This window comes from Aspergillus nidulans, chromosome V (genome assembly GCF_000011425.1).
Source record: "Aspergillus nidulans FGSC A4 chromosome V".
Taxonomy (NCBI): Eukaryota; Fungi; Ascomycota; class Eurotiomycetes; order Eurotiales; family Aspergillaceae; genus Aspergillus; species Aspergillus nidulans.
The window spans coordinates 1,527,095-1,546,094 of NC_066261.1; the positions used below are offsets into that span (position 1 = coordinate 1,527,095).

General features: G+C 50.7%; 9 protein-coding genes across 9 annotated transcripts, besides 1 other annotated feature; 3 read left to right on the forward strand and 6 right to left on the reverse strand.

Annotated features, from left to right (window-relative positions):
* Positions 1-19,000: part of a sequence feature (contig 1.98 826..565485(-1)) that runs on past both edges of the window.
* Positions 776-2,329, forward strand: rtt106 (the record flags this gene model as incomplete). The annotated part of the gene is made up of 4 exons (XM_658270.1): positions 776-905; positions 971-1,315; positions 1,376-1,732; positions 1,863-2,329. 4 exons carry the CDS (start codon positions 776-778, stop codon positions 2,327-2,329), a joined length of 1,299 nt encoding a protein of 432 aa, XP_663362.1.
* Positions 4,105-5,983, forward strand: ANIA_05757 (protein ckiB; the record flags this gene model as incomplete). Its single annotated transcript, XM_658269.2, has 7 exons — positions 4,105-4,237; positions 4,315-4,523; positions 4,577-4,646; positions 4,693-4,841; positions 4,896-5,301; positions 5,348-5,923; positions 5,979-5,983. The coding sequence occupies exons 2-7, from the start codon at positions 4,395-4,397 to the stop codon at positions 5,981-5,983; spliced, it is 1,335 nt and encodes a 444-aa protein (XP_663361.1). The 5' UTR covers positions 4,105-4,237; positions 4,315-4,394.
* ANIA_10727 (uncharacterized protein) lies at positions 6,260-6,589 on the reverse strand. The gene has a single exon (XM_050612253.1). The coding sequence runs from the start codon at positions 6,581-6,583 to the stop codon at positions 6,350-6,352; it is 234 nt and encodes a 77-aa protein (XP_050468195.1). The 5' UTR covers positions 6,584-6,589; the 3' UTR covers positions 6,260-6,349.
* Positions 8,448-8,802, reverse strand: ANIA_10726 (uncharacterized protein). The gene has a single exon (XM_050612254.1). The coding sequence runs from the start codon at positions 8,709-8,711 to the stop codon at positions 8,454-8,456; it is 258 nt and encodes an 85-aa protein (XP_050468196.1). The 5' UTR covers positions 8,712-8,802; the 3' UTR covers positions 8,448-8,453.
* Positions 10,918-11,385, reverse strand: ANIA_05756 (uncharacterized protein; the record flags this gene model as incomplete). The annotated part of the gene is made up of 2 exons (XM_050612255.1): positions 10,918-11,223; positions 11,272-11,385. 2 exons carry the CDS (start codon positions 11,383-11,385, stop codon positions 10,918-10,920), a joined length of 420 nt encoding a protein of 139 aa, XP_050468197.1.
* rgsA lies at positions 13,016-15,006 on the forward strand (the record flags this gene model as incomplete). Its single annotated transcript, XM_658267.2, has 2 exons — positions 13,016-13,117; positions 13,692-15,006. The coding sequence occupies exon 2, from the start codon at positions 13,918-13,920 to the stop codon at positions 15,004-15,006; it is 1,089 nt and encodes a 362-aa protein (XP_663359.1). The 5' UTR covers positions 13,016-13,117; positions 13,692-13,917.
* ANIA_10725 (uncharacterized protein) lies at positions 15,129-15,562 on the reverse strand. Its single transcript, XM_050612256.1, has one exon. The coding sequence runs from the start codon at positions 15,511-15,513 to the stop codon at positions 15,367-15,369; it is 147 nt and encodes a 48-aa protein (XP_050468198.1). The 5' UTR covers positions 15,514-15,562; the 3' UTR covers positions 15,129-15,366.
* ANIA_05754 (RUS1 family protein) lies at positions 15,635-17,644 on the reverse strand (the record flags this gene model as incomplete). Its single annotated transcript, XM_050612257.1, has 6 exons — positions 15,635-16,648; positions 16,740-17,080; positions 17,152-17,215; positions 17,263-17,275; positions 17,326-17,435; positions 17,492-17,644. 6 exons carry the CDS (start codon positions 17,642-17,644, stop codon positions 15,635-15,637), a joined length of 1,695 nt encoding a protein of 564 aa, XP_050468199.1.
* Positions 17,958-18,910, reverse strand: ANIA_05753 (alpha-ketoglutarate dehydrogenase subunit KGD4). The gene is made up of 2 exons (XM_658265.2): positions 18,671-18,910; positions 17,958-18,617 (listed from the first exon to the last, which is right to left on the reverse strand). The coding sequence occupies exons 1-2, from the start codon at positions 18,744-18,746 to the stop codon at positions 18,331-18,333; spliced, it is 363 nt and encodes a 120-aa protein (XP_663357.1). The 5' UTR covers positions 18,747-18,910; the 3' UTR covers positions 17,958-18,330.

The window sequence follows — 19,000 nt, forward strand, 5'->3', positions numbered from 1 at the left end:
GCCATGATTACCATATACCCCTGGCTTCCTTGCACTTTCCCGTCGGATTTCGAACATTTTAATCCTTCATGTACTACTGGTGGATAGTTTTCACATTTTTGCCTTACCTCGTCAGCTGCGATCTTTTGCTCATATACTTCGTTGATTGACATTCATACAAGCAGTGCCTCGAGGCTGGTCCTGAGCAAGCACAAGAAATGATACCTGTGCAATGCATCTGTCGCCTTTCCTGTTTATATAGATCTAGAACTGAGCCTCTGTTTATTTTATTGTATATATTACACAGGTGCCCATGAAAGCTGTTGCTTGAATTGTGGATGGCAGTAAATAATTGTACCTGATGGAACACAATTGAACGAGATCGAATTAGGCTGCGCAAACGGCATGTTGAGCTACCAGTTTTGTCAGCCATCAACCCAGCGACCATACATTCAAGCAACGACGTTGGCTGATATAAGCTTAAAGCGGCAAGGTCTGGGGCGATGTAGATTGAGTTTGCTGATAAACCAGTTCAAATAAAACAGCTATGAGGAGTCCCAGACTTCGTTTAGCTGGGCGAATGATAAGTCTCATTGCATGTTAATCACAAACATTTGCAGCGTATTCGACTAATCCCTGGGCGTCAAGCTGCCTTCCTTTCCCGCCCAGCATCCGCACCTCAGTCCTTTATCGTCCCTCCCTTTTCTCCCTATCTGTCTTGTCTTCACATATATATACTTGGCTTTATTTTTGCACTCGACAGACGCTCTGTTCTTTTAGGGCGCCATCTACCAATATGGCGTTTGCCACGATAAATTCCGCACCACCGACACATACCGCAGCGCAAATATCGACCCAGATCCCTACGATTGAGGATGCCTTTGGCGCTGAGCCTGCGCTTAAGAAGCGAATTTACGATGCAATCGGTCCGTGCTTTTTCTCAGACGCATAATTACAGAGCAATTAACGCTAATGAATTGTTCCCTCTCAGGATCAACTCCCCAATATATTTCACTATTTGAAGACATTGCTCGGTATACCTCCAGTCTGCGAACGAGAAATGCGAACTCCGTTCAGCCCATCCAAGTTGTTCACGACGAACCCGCCGCGAAAAAACGCAAGCTTGAAAATGGAATCGGTCAGGGGACTGGGGGCGCTCAATCGCTGGCTGATTTGAAAACACACAAAGCTCTACAGTTCTACATGCAAGACGTATCGTTTGCCATGCCGCAAAGAAAGAAGTTGACACTGGAGATCACGGCGGGAAATAAATATCTTCGGGCTAGGAATCAGACGTCGAAGGAGGTAGAGTTTGGCGTGCCGCTGGACAGAGTTCGTATGTTGCTTCAACTCTTTGAGCTCTCTTGCTCTGTTTCGGCCTGCTGATACCATACAGAACAGGTCTTGTGCCTCCCCGTTCCGGAGAAGACTCAACGACAGTTCAATTTTTGCATTATCCCCCAGTATGCCGATGGGATCAATTCGCCTCCGAATGGCGTTCCTGTCCCGGAGGCAGTTATGTGGACGATCAACGACGGGCCTGCGAAAGCTGCGTTTTCGGGGCACGGGCAACAAATTGGAAACCAAGATGGCGAAACGGCCGAGGACCTAGTGCGCCAAGTGTTAAATGAGAATCTGTCACATACACAGGTTATACGCCCATGTGCGCAGGAATTTGCTAGCGCCATGCCAGAGGGCCATCGGAAGGGTGAGATGGCATACCATGTCAAGGCCTTCCGTGGAAGTAAAGAAGGTATGTCCCTAGAAGTCGCGAAGAGGCGTTGGTTAACGTGTCTCACGTCCAGGCTACCTCTTTTTTCTGTCCACGGGAATCTTCTTTGGGTATAAGAAGCCTTTGCTTTTCTTTGCCTTTGAGAATATAGACTCCATTTCTTACACCTCTGTTCTCCAGCGGACGTTCAATCTGAACATTGTGGCGCGCGCTACAGGCAGTGACGAAACACAAGAGTTTGAATTCTCCATGATCGACCAGGCAGACTACTCCGGCATCGACACCTACATCAAAACGCACGGCCTGCAAGATGCCAGCCTCGCGGAAGCCCGACGCGCAAAGCGCTACAATATCAACGGGGCAAAGACAGAAGAAAATGGCGAGGCTGCCAGTCAAGAGGCGGAAGAGAGTGAGCTGCAGAAGGCACAACGCGAGCTAGAAGACCAAGAAGATGAAGAAGAAGAAGACTACGACCCAGGAAGTGAGGGCGAGAGCGAGGGCAGCGGCTCCAGCAGCGAGGAAAACTCAGATGACGACCAGGATGACGATGCGGATGGCAACTTGGTAGCGGAAGAGCTTGGAAGTGAAGCGGAAGACGTTCCTGAAGATGAGTTGTAACTGTAACGAGCATTGCACGTGTAGATGCGTGGGGCGTCTGCAGTCAGATCTTGCTGTATACCTGATTAGATGTTCTTAGAGTGTACAGGCTGTCCGGGCCACCTAGACACCGGTGGAATTTTCCTATTAAGCCTGCTACAAGTTGACCGTTGACCGTTGATCGTGGCATGTCTCTGGACAGTGAACATATCCACGTAATCGATAGAGACCCGTCATCGACCCGTCCAAGGCACAGAAGGACAGGAACTAAACGCGGTGATGGGTCACTACCCCGTACACACCCCGTTGGAAGGCCGTTTCAAGCAGAGGATAGACAACAGAAGCAGCCTCAATTGGGCGCTATTTGGCGGTGGGTCATGCGAGGTAGACGTGTCATATAGGATAAGCCCTGTGGCAACTCAGCAAGGTTGTCGAAGGATAAGGGTGCAGTACGTGTATGTATGCAACTAGGAGCATTCAGCAGGTACGCGGTCTGTCAGTTCCGTCTTGGTGCCTGACTGGATCTGAAGAGATAAACAATGACATAATTGATGGGGAGCGAGGGTTCTGGATGAGATCAGTCTCATTTAACAGGCATCAAAAAATCAAGATAAACTATGGAGACTGAGACACCCAGTCGTGGACCGCAACCCAATTGCCTAGATGCCAGTATTATTACCACTGCACCGTAACCGGGCCCCGTTAGCGGTAATTTAAGGTATCGAATCTAGCCCAGCGAACAGGGGGACTCCGTAGAACTAGACCAGACTTGGAAGAAAACTTCTCCTGTCAAAGCTCAGTAGTACTCTCTAAGTTGTGGCTGATTTCGGGGGGTATTATTTTAATTGGCAGAATAATTTTGATGAGCATTCCAGTGAGAGTCAAAAGAGTCAATACGATCGGCAAGGCTCCCTGGATAGTCACTGCAGTAACATATCTGATCCCTTGCAAAGGTAGGACAAGGAACTCTATCAGCTCAATAAAATCTTCCTACTCACTAGATACTCCTCTGGTGCAGGGACTGGGAGACAGCGGCTATTTGGCCAGAGAGCTTTATTGCCAAGATCGCCGTCGAGGAATTGGAGAAAAGGGAAGGAGGATCTGGCTTGGGCCGGGGGCTTTTCAAGCCCATCAACCCTTTGCCAAAGCTGACGGCAACAGAGCTTATGAAGAGGCTGATTGCTTTTACGAGCTCACATATGCAAAGCAAATGGATTAATTTACAATAGAAACAATAGTTCGTGATCCATTATCAACATTAATCTGTAGCCATGATAGTCTCCTTGGGCCTGGTCGGTCGGGATCGATACCGCAAAGTTACCGCCATCTGTCACTCGGTTTCTCCAGGCTCGGGCTCTCGCTCTCTCGCTCTTCGCCTCTCTCCCCTTTGCCTCTCTCCCTCACGGACTTCGTCCTCTCCGCCTCGTTTTCCTTTTCCTGTGTCGGTCGTCTGAGGTCCCCCCTACCCACTCACCGTCCTCCGTCGATCTCCAGCTGCCTCCTCTCTACTTTCTCTCCTCTTTTTCTTTCACTCACCTCTCTTCCCATCCGCCCGACCCATTTCAACCACTGCAGGCTGCAGTTGTCCAGACTGCCGCGCAGCTGGTGCCGATTTCAAGGTTCCTGGGAGCTTCCACTCCGAGTCTATACGGAGTTCTCCCTTATATTCATTGACCGTCCCCGAATTGCCGTCGATATCGACCCCAAGTCCACACCCTGATTCGAGAACTCATCTCGATCGAGTCGCTCCGATTAGCTACGGTCCTCCCTAATACATCGTCGTCCTCCTGCTTCGGTTTTGTTTCACGAGAAGCCTGCCCCGATTTTTGCTGTTGTCTGCGCTTAGTCTCTTCAAGTTCCTGGGTCTTGTACGTCTACGCGTGGGCCGTTGTTGCATGAATGGTATAGCATAGAATCTCGGGCGTCTCTGTAAGCCACCAATCTCATGTACCTTTCCTTTGTATCGCTGTGGAGTTCCTGTTTTGTCTTCCGCTAACGACTGCTAGCCTTCACGTGTTTGCAGCCCGTCGAGTTTCCGCACGTTCGTCCGCCGTTAAGGTTTTCGACTCGCATCGTCCGCGCAGACATGGCTTCCTCATCGTCCAATGTAGTGGGTGTCCACTACAGAGTAGGAAAGAAAATTGGTGAAGGGTCTTTTGGTGTGATCTTTGAGGGCACGAATCTCCTGAACAATCAGCAGGTTGCGATTAAATTCGTAAGTCACGTCCCAAAAATTGGATGGAAGTTAAAAAAAGCTAACGACACCAGGAACCTCGGAAGAGTGACGCTCCCCAGTTGCGAGATGAATATCGAACGTACAAAATTTTGGTCGGATGCCGTGAGTGTTCTCCAATATGCAACGAAACAATCACTGACTGGTCTAGCCGGCATTCCTAATGTCTACTACTTTGGCCAGGAAGGTTTACACAATATCCTCGTGATTGACCTGCTTGGTCCCAGTTTGGAGGATCTGTTTGATCACTGCAACCGACGCTTCTCTGTGAAGACCGTCGTCATGGTCGCCAAACAAATGGTGAGTTTTCCATGCTGACTTGAGAAAAGAGAAATGCGTTCCTGACTTTCTTAGCTCTCTCGAGTTCAAACAATCCACGAGAAGAATCTGATCTACCGTGACATAAAGCCCGATAACTTCCTCATCGGTCGCCCGAACTCCAAGGCCGCCAATGTTATCCACGTCGTCGACTTCGGAATGGCCAAGCAATACCGGGATCCCAAAACCAAGCAACATATCCCATACCGTGAGCGAAAGTCGCTGTCCGGTACAGCGCGCTACATGAGTATCAACACCCACTTGGGACGCGAGCAGTCACGACGAGACGATCTTGAGGCCTTGGGCCACGTTTTTATGTATTTCCTTCGAGGTGGCTTGCCCTGGCAGGGCCTGAAGGCTGCCACCAACAAACAGAAGTACGAAAAGATTGGAGAGAAGAAGCAGACCACCGCCATCAAGGAACTCTGCGAGGGATTTCCAGGTTTGTTCATCGTCGAACCCTCCCCGGCTGTGCTGACCACGTCTAGAAGAATTCACAAAGTACCTTAGCTATGTGCGCAATCTTGGTTTCGAAGACACCCCTGACTACGATTACCTGCGGGATCTTCTTACTCAGGCCCTCAAGAACGCTGGGGAAGTTGAGGATGGAGAGTACGATTGGATGAAACTGAACAACGGTCGAGGGTGGGAATACAAGTCCTATTCGTCCCAGCAGGCTCTCCAGAACTCCGCCATGCATACTTCTGCCAGGGACCTCCACGGCCAGCAGATCCGCAACAGCCAAAGACCCGGCGTGACCGCAGACCGTTTAAACGCCGCGCAGCCCCCGCCCCCGTCTCCTGCGAAGCCCGGAGCCGGGAAGACGCGCGAGCCGCAAAACGTCAGAGGCGGCATCCCGCCAAAACGTCAGAGCGGGGGATTCGACACGACACCAGCTGCCTCGACAGTGGCACAGTTTCAGAACTCGAACGCGAACATCTCGGGTCATCGGATAGGCAGCCCGGCGACCCCGGCCAAGAACCAGCCAGCCCCTGGCGGCCAGCAGGCGAGCAATGAGCCGCAGCCCACCTTGATGCAAAAGGTGATGAAAGCACTTTGCTGCGGTAGGTGATCATTCTGCTGTCCCCACCTATGTCATGCCTGCTCATCTACCACAAGGTTGAATGGTGTGACGCACTACTGTTCTGATTACGGAATTTGTAATTCTACTTAATATCTCTGTCACGTTGGACCTCAATCCTTCAGTCATTTTCTTGTTCGGGAGGGCTTGGGGTCGGTCGTGGTTCATACTGTCATAGTTCGCGTCTTTCCCCTTTTCAGAACGAACCCAAGATATCGAACGGCAGATGGACACTGTGGGAAGGGCCGGGTATTTTGTTCTATATTTCTCATCATTGATGGACCCTGGGAAACCGCTCCCCCTGCTGCCTGATCGTCAAGGCCAGTTGAATCTGAACGGGCTGGACCTCTCGGAGCGACCCTCCTTCAACATTTTACATCTACTCTTGTCATTATGCTCCCATCACTCGTTATGGTGCTACGGCTTTGGAACGGCGAATTTGAGCCTTTGTTTTCTGCGTTTTCTGGTTGTCTCTATTTGTGCACTGCTTTGACTGCATCCCTGGCATGAGCCATTTAATTCTAGATTCGTCTGTTTCTGAGTATATGAGCACCGCGCGAGTTCCTGACCCACTCACGGGCCGCCTTGATACTACTCGGAGTGTCGTGGTGAAGTTAATGATGGCAGAAAGGCGTTTTGGCATCCGATGGATAAAACCTCGCGCTTTACAGGGCAGTCCTGTATCTATGTGGCATTTTTAGCATCTAAGTGTTTCCTTGCCCCGTCAGTACTTGCGGATTGTTCTCATCAACAAGGAGTTGCAAGGTTCTGTTTCTGCTTCTACTCTGTTGTTGTCTTCGTCATTGCGCAGCCTTGCTCTCCTCATTTGCTCTTGATCGTCTCAGCTTGTGTTTGTTATCGTCTGTCTTGCACTATCATTGCCGATTCAGAGAGCGTTCTCAGTTATCTAACGGTCTTCTGTGTTCAGTAAACCTTGCTCCTCGAGCAGTTTATAATATCCACCCTACTTGTCTGTACATTGGCCAGCACAGCCTGTGCTATGTTTTGGATATGTGGTCGTGTTCGGTTGCTCGGCTTCGGCTTCACTCCAAGGCCAAGCAGGGGCTGATAGGAGGCTAAAGGGTGTTTTAGGAGGTATAGACCAATTACAGGTATATCAAGTTTTATCTTTTGAGTATTGAGATGGACACCGTAGGAAATAAAGTAACAGCGTCTTAAGGAAAATACCAATTTTGTCCCTGGGTAATGGGCAATGGCAATGAATGCAGACGCGTAAGATCACCATATATATCAACAGTACCGATCCGAGGTCCAGCAATAAATACAATTCAGAATTGGTAGGTATTCCTATCCCTCTATCCATTGAATATGGCTGCCAAACTAGTAGCCACTTATGAAACAATTGAACAACCCAAGTTTAGACCTATACGTGCAAGGAGATTCCAACCGAGGCTTTTGGGACGCTCACTAATAATGTCCGTCTCATACTGACCTCCGTGTCCAGCAGCACATGGGGTTGTACTGGAGACAGCAACGACCTATGTATCAGATCCGCAATCGAGTTGACTTTGTATGAAGCCTTGACAGGTCTACAAAGGGCGAACAAGTATAGATGTGTATAAGCCTGTGAGACTGTACCATCTACCACGTAACTCTGAACATGAGGAACGAAGGGGTTGGGTATTCTATTCTGGACAGTTTATGTAACGCAGGCTTTATGGAGGGAGGGAAGCGTGTCGAATAGAACACATATCCCGGTCTAGAAGGTGCCCAGAACAATAGTCAGACCTCCATCAAATCAATATAAGAGCCAGTCTGAGAGCCAGTCTGCCCTCGACTTAATGAAAGGGGGGCTTGCTATGGATAAGCAAGAGAAAATGTATGAATTCTTTTTATCCGACCCTTATGGAGCAGTGAAAGAAGAGAGCGAGTCTGGGAACTGTTAGCGGGAGTGAGGCTCGGCTCTCCTTGAACCTTGTTCGTTTCCTTTCCTTCCCCGCTGGGATTTAGAAGCGACCAGGCTAAAGGTCCACAGCCATTACCATGCCCAGTCTACTGGGTCACTAGGATCACATTCCTTCCCTGGAAACTCAGCAACGAACAGATACCGTCTTCGTTCACATCCAGCGCCCGAGACAGAGTTTCACATGCTGATCCGACATCAGCCCGAACAGATCAAAAAGAACTCTTTTGAGTGTGGGTGCGAAACCGTGAAACTCGGAGTCGCTGACCTGACCGGACCCGAGCCTTGACCCGAGCTTGATCTGGGCTGGCTAGCTCTCACGAGGTCGGCAATCCCGAATGTCCGTTAAAAGAATCGTTGGATGAATGGCTGCGGTGATTTGGAATAATGAGTTGGCATGCGAGTGGCCGATTGCACAAGACAAGCCAGGGAATCACAGGCCCATAATACACTCGGCCGTGGTTTGGCAAGGCTCAAAGAAAGGTAGGCAGGGCAAGGCAAAGCGTGCAAGCCACAGTGGCACCTTTGCACCTTCCCCGTGCCACGAACCACGGAGTCGGGATTCTGCGTAGACGAGATCCCACCATGATTACTGCTGCGGTGGCTCAGATGGCTCTTCTTTCTTTGTTCTCGTTCGCGTGGATGGCTGGACGTTTGTTGCCGAGTCGCCGAGAAGGAACACGCTAGCTTGCCCGGATATGATGTCCACACAATGTTGGTGGCAGATTGGCAGCATGCTGCTGGGGACCGGAATGGCGGGGTCGAAATTATGCTGCTGCCTTCTGAATCGTGGCTCGTGAGGTCTCCAGGTCTGTGGGGAACCCTGCGTCTCCGGTGGCCATATCATCCATCCTTGGCCGCTGGAAATATATGGCAGGAGCGACTATAGATGTCAGATGCCGCCACTTTCCCAAAGGAGCCTAACCCTGAGTTCTAATTCTGACCGCCGAAACTGAGGTTGAGTTAGGTGAGGACAAGCTCCTGAAGCCGTCCGGGGAAGCTGTTATGTCGCAAATAAATGACTTTCCCTCGCCGAGACATGGCCGAGATTCATATCGTATGATAACCAGCTGAGGCCAGCTCGACTCCTCAAGATAGAACCAAACGTGCCTAGTGTTGCTCATCACGCATCTGCATCTGACCCTTCATATCTCACGAGTAAGCCCAGGTTGTTTGCTAGGCCAGTGCAGCTCTTGACTCTTTGGCTCAATACCCCGCAGCCTATAGCCTATGGGCTACAGGCAGAGCTAGAGGCGATCCCATCCTGGATCGACATAAGACGGCCTTCCGATTTCCCGTAGGTTGGCACTGGAAGACAGACAACAAAATGGTAACTCCTCCGATAGCGCCTGCAGAAGCAGGTTAGTCCCGTTCCAGATGTAGCGCAGAATGCAGGCGGGTTCTGACACATCCCCCAACCAACACGACAATGGAGCGCAGTAGCTCATGCTCCTAAGTTCTACGTAGCTTGAGCCCTTCGACAATCATCCTTACGTCGCATTTTCCGCACTGACATTGCGCAATAAGCTGTTAGTCTGATACGATCAGCGACGGAAGCTTTCATGCCGGTGCCGTCATGGTGCAGCTGCGTCAGGCTCCAACCCGTCTTGGATGCCGCTACCGCTGCAGTGATCAATCAGTCTTGGGAATATGCACCCATGTCCATGCAGCTCCTGCTGAATAAACCATCAATTGGGATGGAGCGGGGTCAACCCTAGCAATAAACTCAGTCCAGACTCCCGCCTACCGTCAAGTGTTTGAGAGTCAAGCCACGGTGCTCCAAGCTCCAGCCTTTGGCATCCGGACTTGGGCCATAACCTCACGGGGCCCGGTCGCGGCAGAAATTCCCTGCCGTCAGCAGTGTTGTCATGGTACTTTGTTCGCGTTCTCCGCCGGGATGCTCGGAATCCCGCGGGAAATAGCTCTTGGCTTTGCTGAGGATATTCCGTAGAGGGCTGCGTAGAGAGAAGAGTCGGAAGATGCCGACTCACGTGACTCGGACTGCGCACCGACCGATCAAGGTCCGTACAGAGCTGCAGTAAGATGAACGGCAACGTCAATGATCTTCATCAGACGCTGGGAAAACCCCATCGATTCATGAGATCATCGTCGCAACTCCACCCCCCCTTCAATCTCCGTTCGCGTCGTCGTATCAGTGCTAATTTCGTAGGGCAGCAAGGGTCGGCAGTCCAAGATCCATAATAGGGCCACGAAGCACAGGCACAGTAGCGAAGCCCTCATAGGCGAGCTCCGTGGATCGCGGCAGCGGAGGCACAAACGCGATTTATTCAATCAGGTTACAGGAAAAGCTGCAGAAACAGTTACATAAATATTTTGTTAAGAGGTGGACCATGAGCCTTCTCCACAGAAGTCTAGATTCAAGTCTGCTCAAGTCTTGTACGGATAACATCGGGGTGGACACTCTTCATCAGACGATACTACTGCTCTCTCGAAGAGTCGATTGTCTCTGCCTGAGGCGCCTAGGGTGATAGGTTACATTGACGTGTTTTGAAATTTTTCGTGGTACGAGGATGACCAACTGATTATGCACCTGCTACTTAGCGTAAGGCTATGAACCTAATCGTAGAATTCGGCTTGCAACCGAGGAACACGGTGGATATGTTCCGTGATGGTGGAGCGGGTGGGATGAGAGTTCTTAGTCGCGCTTCCATGGAAACCGGCTTGAAGTCAGATAGACGTCTATCGGAGTTGTCCTGTGTTCCGAGCCTCTGTGATACTGATTAGTCGTCGTTGGGTCAGCTCATATCACTCCAACTCAGATGTGGCTTGAGTGTTGGTAAGCCGAACTTTATGAAGAATAATGGCTTTGGTTCTCGGAGAATTCTCATGGATGCTCTGAAAATACTCTGGCTCCCCTGACCGTTATGGACAGGGTGCAGGTTACACTGAGTCGCCACCGTTGCCCGATACCTTTTATGGTGAGATGAGGGCTTTTATGTGGCGGTCCGAGATTCCAGCAATGTTCTGGAATGCGGGACCTGCCAGACGGTATCCATACTTCTTTAGAGGAATGAACTTACAGGGTAGTGGTATCAATTTGCCCATGTGCAGCGTTTGAGAAATTCTATGATTGTGCGAGTCAGTAAGTGGATTAAACCGAATTTTGGGATCCAGATTAAAGAAGATCTACGCATTTTTTCAGATTGACTCGCACAATCCTGAAGATCCAGAAATGACGTCTTGAGCTTGTTTGGTTCCTGACGGTACTCTGATACGATATTCTGAGCAGTTATCGGGCTTGTCTTGATCGAGTCTTCTGCTGTGTCACTGAGATCCCTTCTTGCTGATAGTCTGCCAGCAGTCTGCTGTGCAACGCTCGTCTCTGCGGGTACGTAAGCCTCTTGATGTCGAGGTAGTCAACAGACAGGAGAATCCCCTACTCCTACATTATCTGTCTGTGCAGATATTGCGTATTCTCCGCCATCACTAGGTGACTGAATTGACGTGATTACGATATAAGAAAGGGCAATCGTGTGAGCAGTAAGGAGGACAGAGATCATGTTGTCTGTGGATTGTAGACAGTGGAAATCTTTGTGGGGTACGCGCCACCAGTCGAGCCCTTATTGGCACATTTTAATTCTTTTATGGGCCCGTAGGGTTATGGCCACGCAAACCTCATCCTGAAGGCTTGAAGCGCAGAGAGTCAGTGTAGGCAGCGGGCGCTGACTAGCCTGACGAATCCCATAGCGTGGGCGGGCCGAACGGTCATCTGATTGACCAACGCGGCCAGGGTTTCCCTGGAGGCGCGCCAGAGACAAGGCCATCCAAGACAGGGACTCCCTTCTTTGGAAAATTCTTTGCCTGTTCTGCGGGCTTCTGGAAACCGTTAGTCTGTCCTTTGCACTTTTTTGCATTTTTTTTTTTGCATTTTTCCATTTTCTTTTCCCCATTTCTCTTTTTTCTTTTTCCTTTGTTTTTCTCTTTAGTTTCGCCGCACGCCAGCCACAAGTGGTAAGGCAAGGCTCCACTTGGGCGCCTGCAGCCGTATCTCTGACTCGAATTCATGAGTTGTAGCTAGGTGTATGGGGACCTCACGAGAACATCGAGCAAGATCGAGATGTTTCGTAGAACGAGACAGATAACCCACCCTCTCGTAGGCCGAGTTTGTCACTCAAAATGTTGTACAACTGATCCTGCATCCACCTGCAGGCCCTTGCAGCCTTGCCGCTGTTGAAAGAGCATCGGGAATAATGAGTGGTGAGTCAGGTTGAGTCTCAGCGCCAACAGACGCCTTTAGCATACTACTGCTGGCATCAGCCAGGGTTGGTCCTGCGAACTAGGAGCCTAGAGCCTTCTGCGTAGACGCCAGAGGCCTCGACTACCGGAGTAGACCTAAGACCCTTGTGGTATAGCGTGGGTCAGATTAGGCAGGAGAGCAGTAGGTCGGATCCGACCGGGGGCAGAGCCAGGTAAGCGGGAAAAACGAGGTGTGACAGGCAACTGTCCGATGTTTCTCGTTTCTGGAGCAGCTCATGAACTTAAATGTGACAGAAGGAAATAATAATAAAAATAATGATAATAATGATAATGACTGAAGATCAAGTCGGCACAGTAAACACAGCAGCCAGCCCTTGCCTCAAAGGCTCAAGCACCGTCTTCTTGGCGATCCGCAGATCCTGCAGCCATCAGCCAACTAGGGTCTGCCCCACCCCGGTCAGGCCGTCGTGCCCTTTTGTCTCACGCCTCTCAAACTTCAGTGTCAGCCGTCAGGGACTGATTTCTAGGCTGATATCCTCGCTTTGCCCTTCTGCTGCAGTTCGGCCTCGGGAATCTTCCTTCAGCATTAACGGGCCGCAGGCCATAAAAAAACTATGATTTGGCATCTACGAACATCATTCAATGTTTCGCTCTGCAGTGGGAACCGAAGGCCGATAAAGCGATAAAAGCCTTGTAGGAGCAGACTATAGCAATTGATTCACTCTAGGTTGTAATCAAATGTTCTTTGATCTCGGCCAGTTGTAGGTGTCACCCGATTTTTCCCATGTTTTGCAAGGAAATTTTCTAGTTTGTTGCCACCCTCAAACGATGTTTTGGCTGTGACCCTACATAAGGCTGCACGAGTCCCTGTTCCTGGATGATAGTCTTCTAGGATACACAAACTCTGTAAACAATGCTTGTCGCCGACCACTACTACTACCTACATACCTAATCCACCCCGTGCCCAACCTGAGCGATTTACTGCTTTTCTGAGCGACTTCCTTGCAGCATTCTGCCGCACTGCATTGCATCACAGTGAGTAGTCCCCGTGTTTCCTGTTCTTGGTTCTTCGAGCACAACCTGGGAGGACGATCTTCAGATCCATCCCCTCCACTGTCCCGCCAAGTTGACTATGGCCATAATAATGAATTGGAAAGAGAAATGGCATCATTCTTCAAATCGCTGCCAATCGACTTATCTGAGTGGGGCACCGACCTCGGCCTGATAGGCGGGCGTTTGGCAAGGTTCTGGCTCTGAGTGGATTGCTGTGATTGGCTTGTACGCCCCCGCTGAGTCCAGACTAGCCCCCAAGTGGACCCCAGCAAAGTTGGCTGATCAGCGGCAGCCATCACATCACTTCATCTCCCAGTTCCAGTTCCACACTCTGACTTTCAGTCCTCCTCAGTCCGTTATATGCCCGCCCGCTCTCCCTTTTCTTACTCTTGACTCTCTGTTTGTCATCAGTAATAGCCCCATCTATCGTTATCTTTCCTTTCCTCTCTTCCCTTGGCTCTGTATCACTCTTGGGATGCGCTTATCCCACCAATGATTCATCTCTCTCGCGGCCTCGCTCTCTTTTCCCTCACTAACCGCCCTCCTTTTCCTCCAGTCCTCGTCACTTCGATCAGAATCATCTGAAAGTATCAAGTCACACCATCCGTTTCCTCTCGGCTTCTCGCATCTGAACCCTGATCACCGGCACGTCGACGTGTCTTCTACTCCTTACAACCCCCCCAGCGAGACGGGCTTACCCTCCCTTGTCTCGGGTAAGGGGACAGAGTGCAATAATTTCACTCTTAAGATACGTTCAGTCAAGGGGACGACCGCTAAGCGCGATGCTGAAGAAGAAGTCTTCACACCCTCCTCTACTCTTCTGGCACAGTTCCCCCACTTCTACTCCAGAACTCTCCCCGACCTCGTCATCTTCGGATACCGAGTCGGACGAGGACATGGACGCCTCTGGTTCACGCCCGCTTAGTCTGGCTGTTCCTCAGGGCACCTTCTGTCCGATGCGTCCGACTCTTGATGAGGTGCTCGCGAATACGGCACCTGCTCCTTACACGCTCGGTGCTTTCATGGCCTATCTCTCGCAGAATCATTGCCTCGAGACTTTAGAATTCACATTGGATGCAAAGCGGTATCGGGAAACATATAATGAGCTCAGCCGTCAACTGGGACAGTTTCCGATCGAGGCTGATTGTTCGGAGAGCCGACATCTGCGTATGCTCTGGCAACGACTTTTATCAGCGTACATTCTCCCTGGATCCCCGCGCGAAATCAACGTTTCGAGTGAGGTCCGTGATGATATTCTTCGACATGCCAACTCTTCTATCCCCCCTCCTCCTTCGATGCTTGACGCGGCGGTTAAACTTGTTCACGACTTGATGGAGGAGTCGATCTTCATGCCGTTTCTGAACGCCCACTCATCCTCGGCCCATGTTTACCCACTCTCGGAACCTCTGTTTTCTCAGGACGATGGTGGTGTCACAATTGTCTCCAACCCGAGTCTCGACGAGCACGCAGTCAAGCGAGTCCGATCGAAAGGGGGGCGCCTATCGCCCCGGCAATCGCGGGAGTTGGGATCCCCCATTTCTTCGAGCCCGCCTTCTAGCCTTTCTCGTTCCAATTTCTCCCTTAATGCGGTCACTTCGCTTGGCAAATCGTCTCATCGATCGTCAAACCAGCCGTCAAGTGCAAGTGGGGAATCTGGGTCAGCTGGTTTGTCTGACGACTCTGGCAGTATGCAGTCGAGCGCTGGGGAGCCAATGACCCCCCCGACGACCCCGCCCTCTAGCGAGCCCAGCATGCAGACAGGCAGTCCGAAGAACCGCATGGATAACCCCTGGAAGAAAATGGGTATGAAGCTCGGGTTCAAGAGACGGGGCGGCGGTAGTCAAAGTATGCGACTCCCCCATGAGGAATGACTAAAACGTCGTGGCACAATCTTCCGGTGGTATCACCACCACACCTTCGCTTCAAAAAACATTTCCGACTCAAAACTCTTCACCTTATAGAACGTTACAAGCCGATTTCGTACAATGATTACCTACCACGATTTTCTTCCGGCCCCGGGAACGGGCCATGTCTAAACCGACACGAATGGACGGCATAATGCACCGGCATTTTTCCACGAAAGCATTTTTATCAGGCGTTATTCTCAGCGAGTGAGCGAGCATTCGGTTTGCAAAAGAATAGATAGAACGGTCCATATGGAAAGGGAGGCATTCTGCCTGGCGTTGGTTTTTTCCCGTTTGTTCTTTTAAAGACGGTCTGTCTGGTCTTTATCATGCATCATGCATGGCGAGCAATAACCCATACCACTCGCCTTCAGTCTTCATATTACTGATGGCGAGCTCTGATTGCATTGTTTCTATATCTGACATACGCATTTTCTGTGTGTTATTTACACCGCATTGGCATTGGCATGGCATTTACTATACGAGTCTAGATACCCAATGTGTGATTATTCCAGCGTAACATCTACCATTCACAGCGTATTCTAACTCAAGTAGTACGCTCATTAGTGTCAATCGCGTAGCCAAGAGTACCTCGTTAGGAATTAAAAGACACAACAACTCTTCTTCCAATCCTTGTCTCCAACGCGGATCCAGAACCCTCGCCATCACCGTCAACTTCCCACCCGGCTTTCCTGAGGGATTCAATATACGTTTCGAACCGGTCACCCTCGTTAAGATAGTTCAATGTGCGGGAGAGGATTCTGAGGATATCCTCCACATGCAGTGTATTGGAGCTACGGAGGTCGTATGACCTAGTGTGGGAGCTCCAGGCCGACGACGAAGCCAGAATCTTTGCGGCGAAAAGGGCGTGCATCCATGCTTTGAGGTGAGGATTTGATTTGGATTTTAGGCTTGGTAAACCCGTGCTGGCGCTGGTATCCCGTCGTTTGATGAGGACCGCTGCAGATAAACCGGTAGTGGTATGCCCCAGGAAAGTGATTTTGCTGCTCGGTGTGAGAAAAAGGATATACTCCTCTTCATGAAAGAGGGTCGTTATCTCTTCTAGTGGAAGGTCCGTCTTCAGCGTGTTGGATGTCGAGCTGGTAGTATAAGGCGCCTGACACAAGAACTGCCGTAGCGAGACGCCAACCTGGCACGATCCTAGAAGTTGTACTTCAGGTAATAGCCTTGATGAAGAGGAAAATTGGGAGGGGGGAGAGTGCCACTTTAGTGCAGCGCCGGCAGCAAATATCCGTTCTTCTTTGGCGACTTGTTCTGGGGTTATGGGTCTGATATGGTTTGGATTCTGGTGAGTATGTTCCTGCTGCTTGAGCGAAGCTCGTCGCTCGTCTTTTCGGCTAGGGCTCGAAACGAAATCCGCAAGGTCCGGGTCTGAGGAGAGAAGAGTCGAAAAAACAATATTGGCTCGTTGTCTGTTCAGTGTCGTCATCTGGACAGAGCGGACGGCGGCGTAATTGAGTGACAGGTGCATGGATAGAAGGAAGACCAGGGTAAGCCATGTTGCCGTGAAGCTGGTGATATGAGAGACGACGAAGGAGCCGACGAGCATGCCGATGAGGGAGATAACCGTTTCCTGGGATGAGTCTTTCTATCCGCCCACAACTCGACGAGAATGATTAGCCTTCCTGCAGTGCCTGATACCGGGAGCATAGCGCAGTGAGAGCTGGAGACCAACGTACCGCATTCACCTCGGCCAGATTTCCCCATCGCGCAAAATGTGCGCTTAAACTCGCTTTGGAACTGCCCCCTGCAACACCGCAAAGCGCTCTTAGCACACCAGCAGCACTAAGGACAGTGACTCGATTGAACCCGGCCGGGACCATCGGGGAGAAACAGTCCAGCAACATAGCGAGATCGTTGAAGATATCCGCCGCGAAGCGGTACATCTTGCACTCGGGCTCAAGGGCTGTACCCACGCGGTGGGCGAAGAGGATTGTCGCGATCCGGCCGGATGTATCCTGCAAGATGTGCAGGAGGAGAGCGGAGGTTGGGGAGGCGTTGGCATTACCGACTCCGACGCCTGCATGAATGGTTGGCTAAGCTAGAGCTCTATGCAAATGCGTGGATATGGATATGGGATGTTGTGCTGACCTTGTAGTACGGCTCGGGATGCTAGGAGGCCCGCGATGGAGCTGCTGAATGCTTGGAGAGAGTCCTTATAGGTAAGTAATGCCAGTGTATGCATGGCACGGAGCAGCTTACGAAGATTTGATATCTAGTCAGTAAGTAGTGCTACTGCAATCTGAGCAACCCCAAATCACTTACGCGGTATAGTCATCGCTGACGCTATGTGGATATCCAGCAGGGAGAAATACTTCGATTAATACGTCGCGCAGCGAGCTCAGAGACCATGATTTCGAGGGTGTAGATGCATGCTGGTGTCTGTCAGTTGCGGTAGGTCAGGCGGTGGGATTGGCTATTGAAGACTCACTACTATATCTATGCGGCCTGTAACTGTGTCCTTCTCTCCACCCTTGTGGGACAGGGTGCCTGATGATGGCACAGAGTAAATATAGGTCGACGTTGGGTGGTCAAGCTCGTCGACCTCGCTGAAAGTGAAGATTTTCTTGTCTTTAGTGTCCATATTTATGAACAATTGAAATGCAAGCAATAAAATCCGTTGATAACCCGCATGTCCATGTCATGGAGGACTAATGAAGATGAAACGAAATCTAGGTTGCCGCCAGATAGTTGATTGGAGGTGTTTATGCGAAGCGGCGCTTAAGCTTTACCATAGGCGATCAGGCGGATGCACGTGGCCGAGAGTAGGAAACGCTTGCAAAGTATCCCAGGATGTGGAAACATAATACTGTTTACTGATTACTATCGATGCTGTGAATCTACGGGCTACAACAGAACATTTCCGTGTGTCAGTCACAATTACTGTAGACTTGAATATGGACATGAATGTGAGACTTGCTCCATTCCATACTTTTCCAAACTAGCCATCTATGACCTCAATAACCTGATAACAACATATCCCGCATGATGCGCGCCAGAAGAATAAAATGAACCGCTAAGCACGAAGACTAGCAAAACCGCCTGCGCCATAAACAAAAAAAGTCGAAAAGAAAGTCCAAAGGCCGCGGACAAACCGGGTCTTAGTATAGCACTAAGGCTCGCATTCACTAGGAAGCGTATCAGCCTCGTATAATTGCGAAGCGACAGTGGGTTGTGTAGCGCCTCTCTCGCGTATCAGCATGCCACTCGTCCATCGTCCGTGTCTTGGATATCGTCGTCGAATCATCCGGTCAAACGCAGTCAGCGAAATCAAGCGTAGAGGCTGGCGCCACCAGTCTCGATGGCCTCGATTTCTGCCTCAGTGTAGGGAAGGCGGTGGAAGCGTCTGGGGAGCTCGGCGCGGTCGAAAAACTCGCCCTGTTTGGGCTGAACAGGTCCAAGGGCAGCTCCAGGGGTGCGGCCAACGGAGCCCTGGGTGAAGGAGGCACGGCCAAGGGGACCGTGCTGCTGAGCCTTGGCCCGGTAGGCCGCAAAGGAGTCAGGAAGGACACCGGTGGGAGACGCCGGGTGAGGACGGGGAGTGTGGTCAACAGATTCTATCGCGAGAATTAGTGGCTGGTACTTCGTACGCGTCTCGCAAGGTACATACGCGGAATAGAGCGCTTGCCGACGAAGCGAATGAGAGGGGTGCGGACAGCGTTTCGGAGAGCAGTAGTGGCATGCATTTTGAATTATTGAAAAAGTTGAAAAATCACGTTAATGTGAATCAGTTGGAGAACGGCGGAGTGGGTGGTATGGATAAACACGGATGCAATTATTATATTTACAATAGATAGTCTGGAGACGGTGGGATAGACGGTGGACCGGTGGACGGCTGGACGAGGGAGCGAGAGAGGGGATGGAGAGGAAAAGAGGAGGAGCGGAAGCGAGGGAGGAGGGCTTGATAAGTTCGAAGCAAGGTACGCTATCAGCTAGAGTG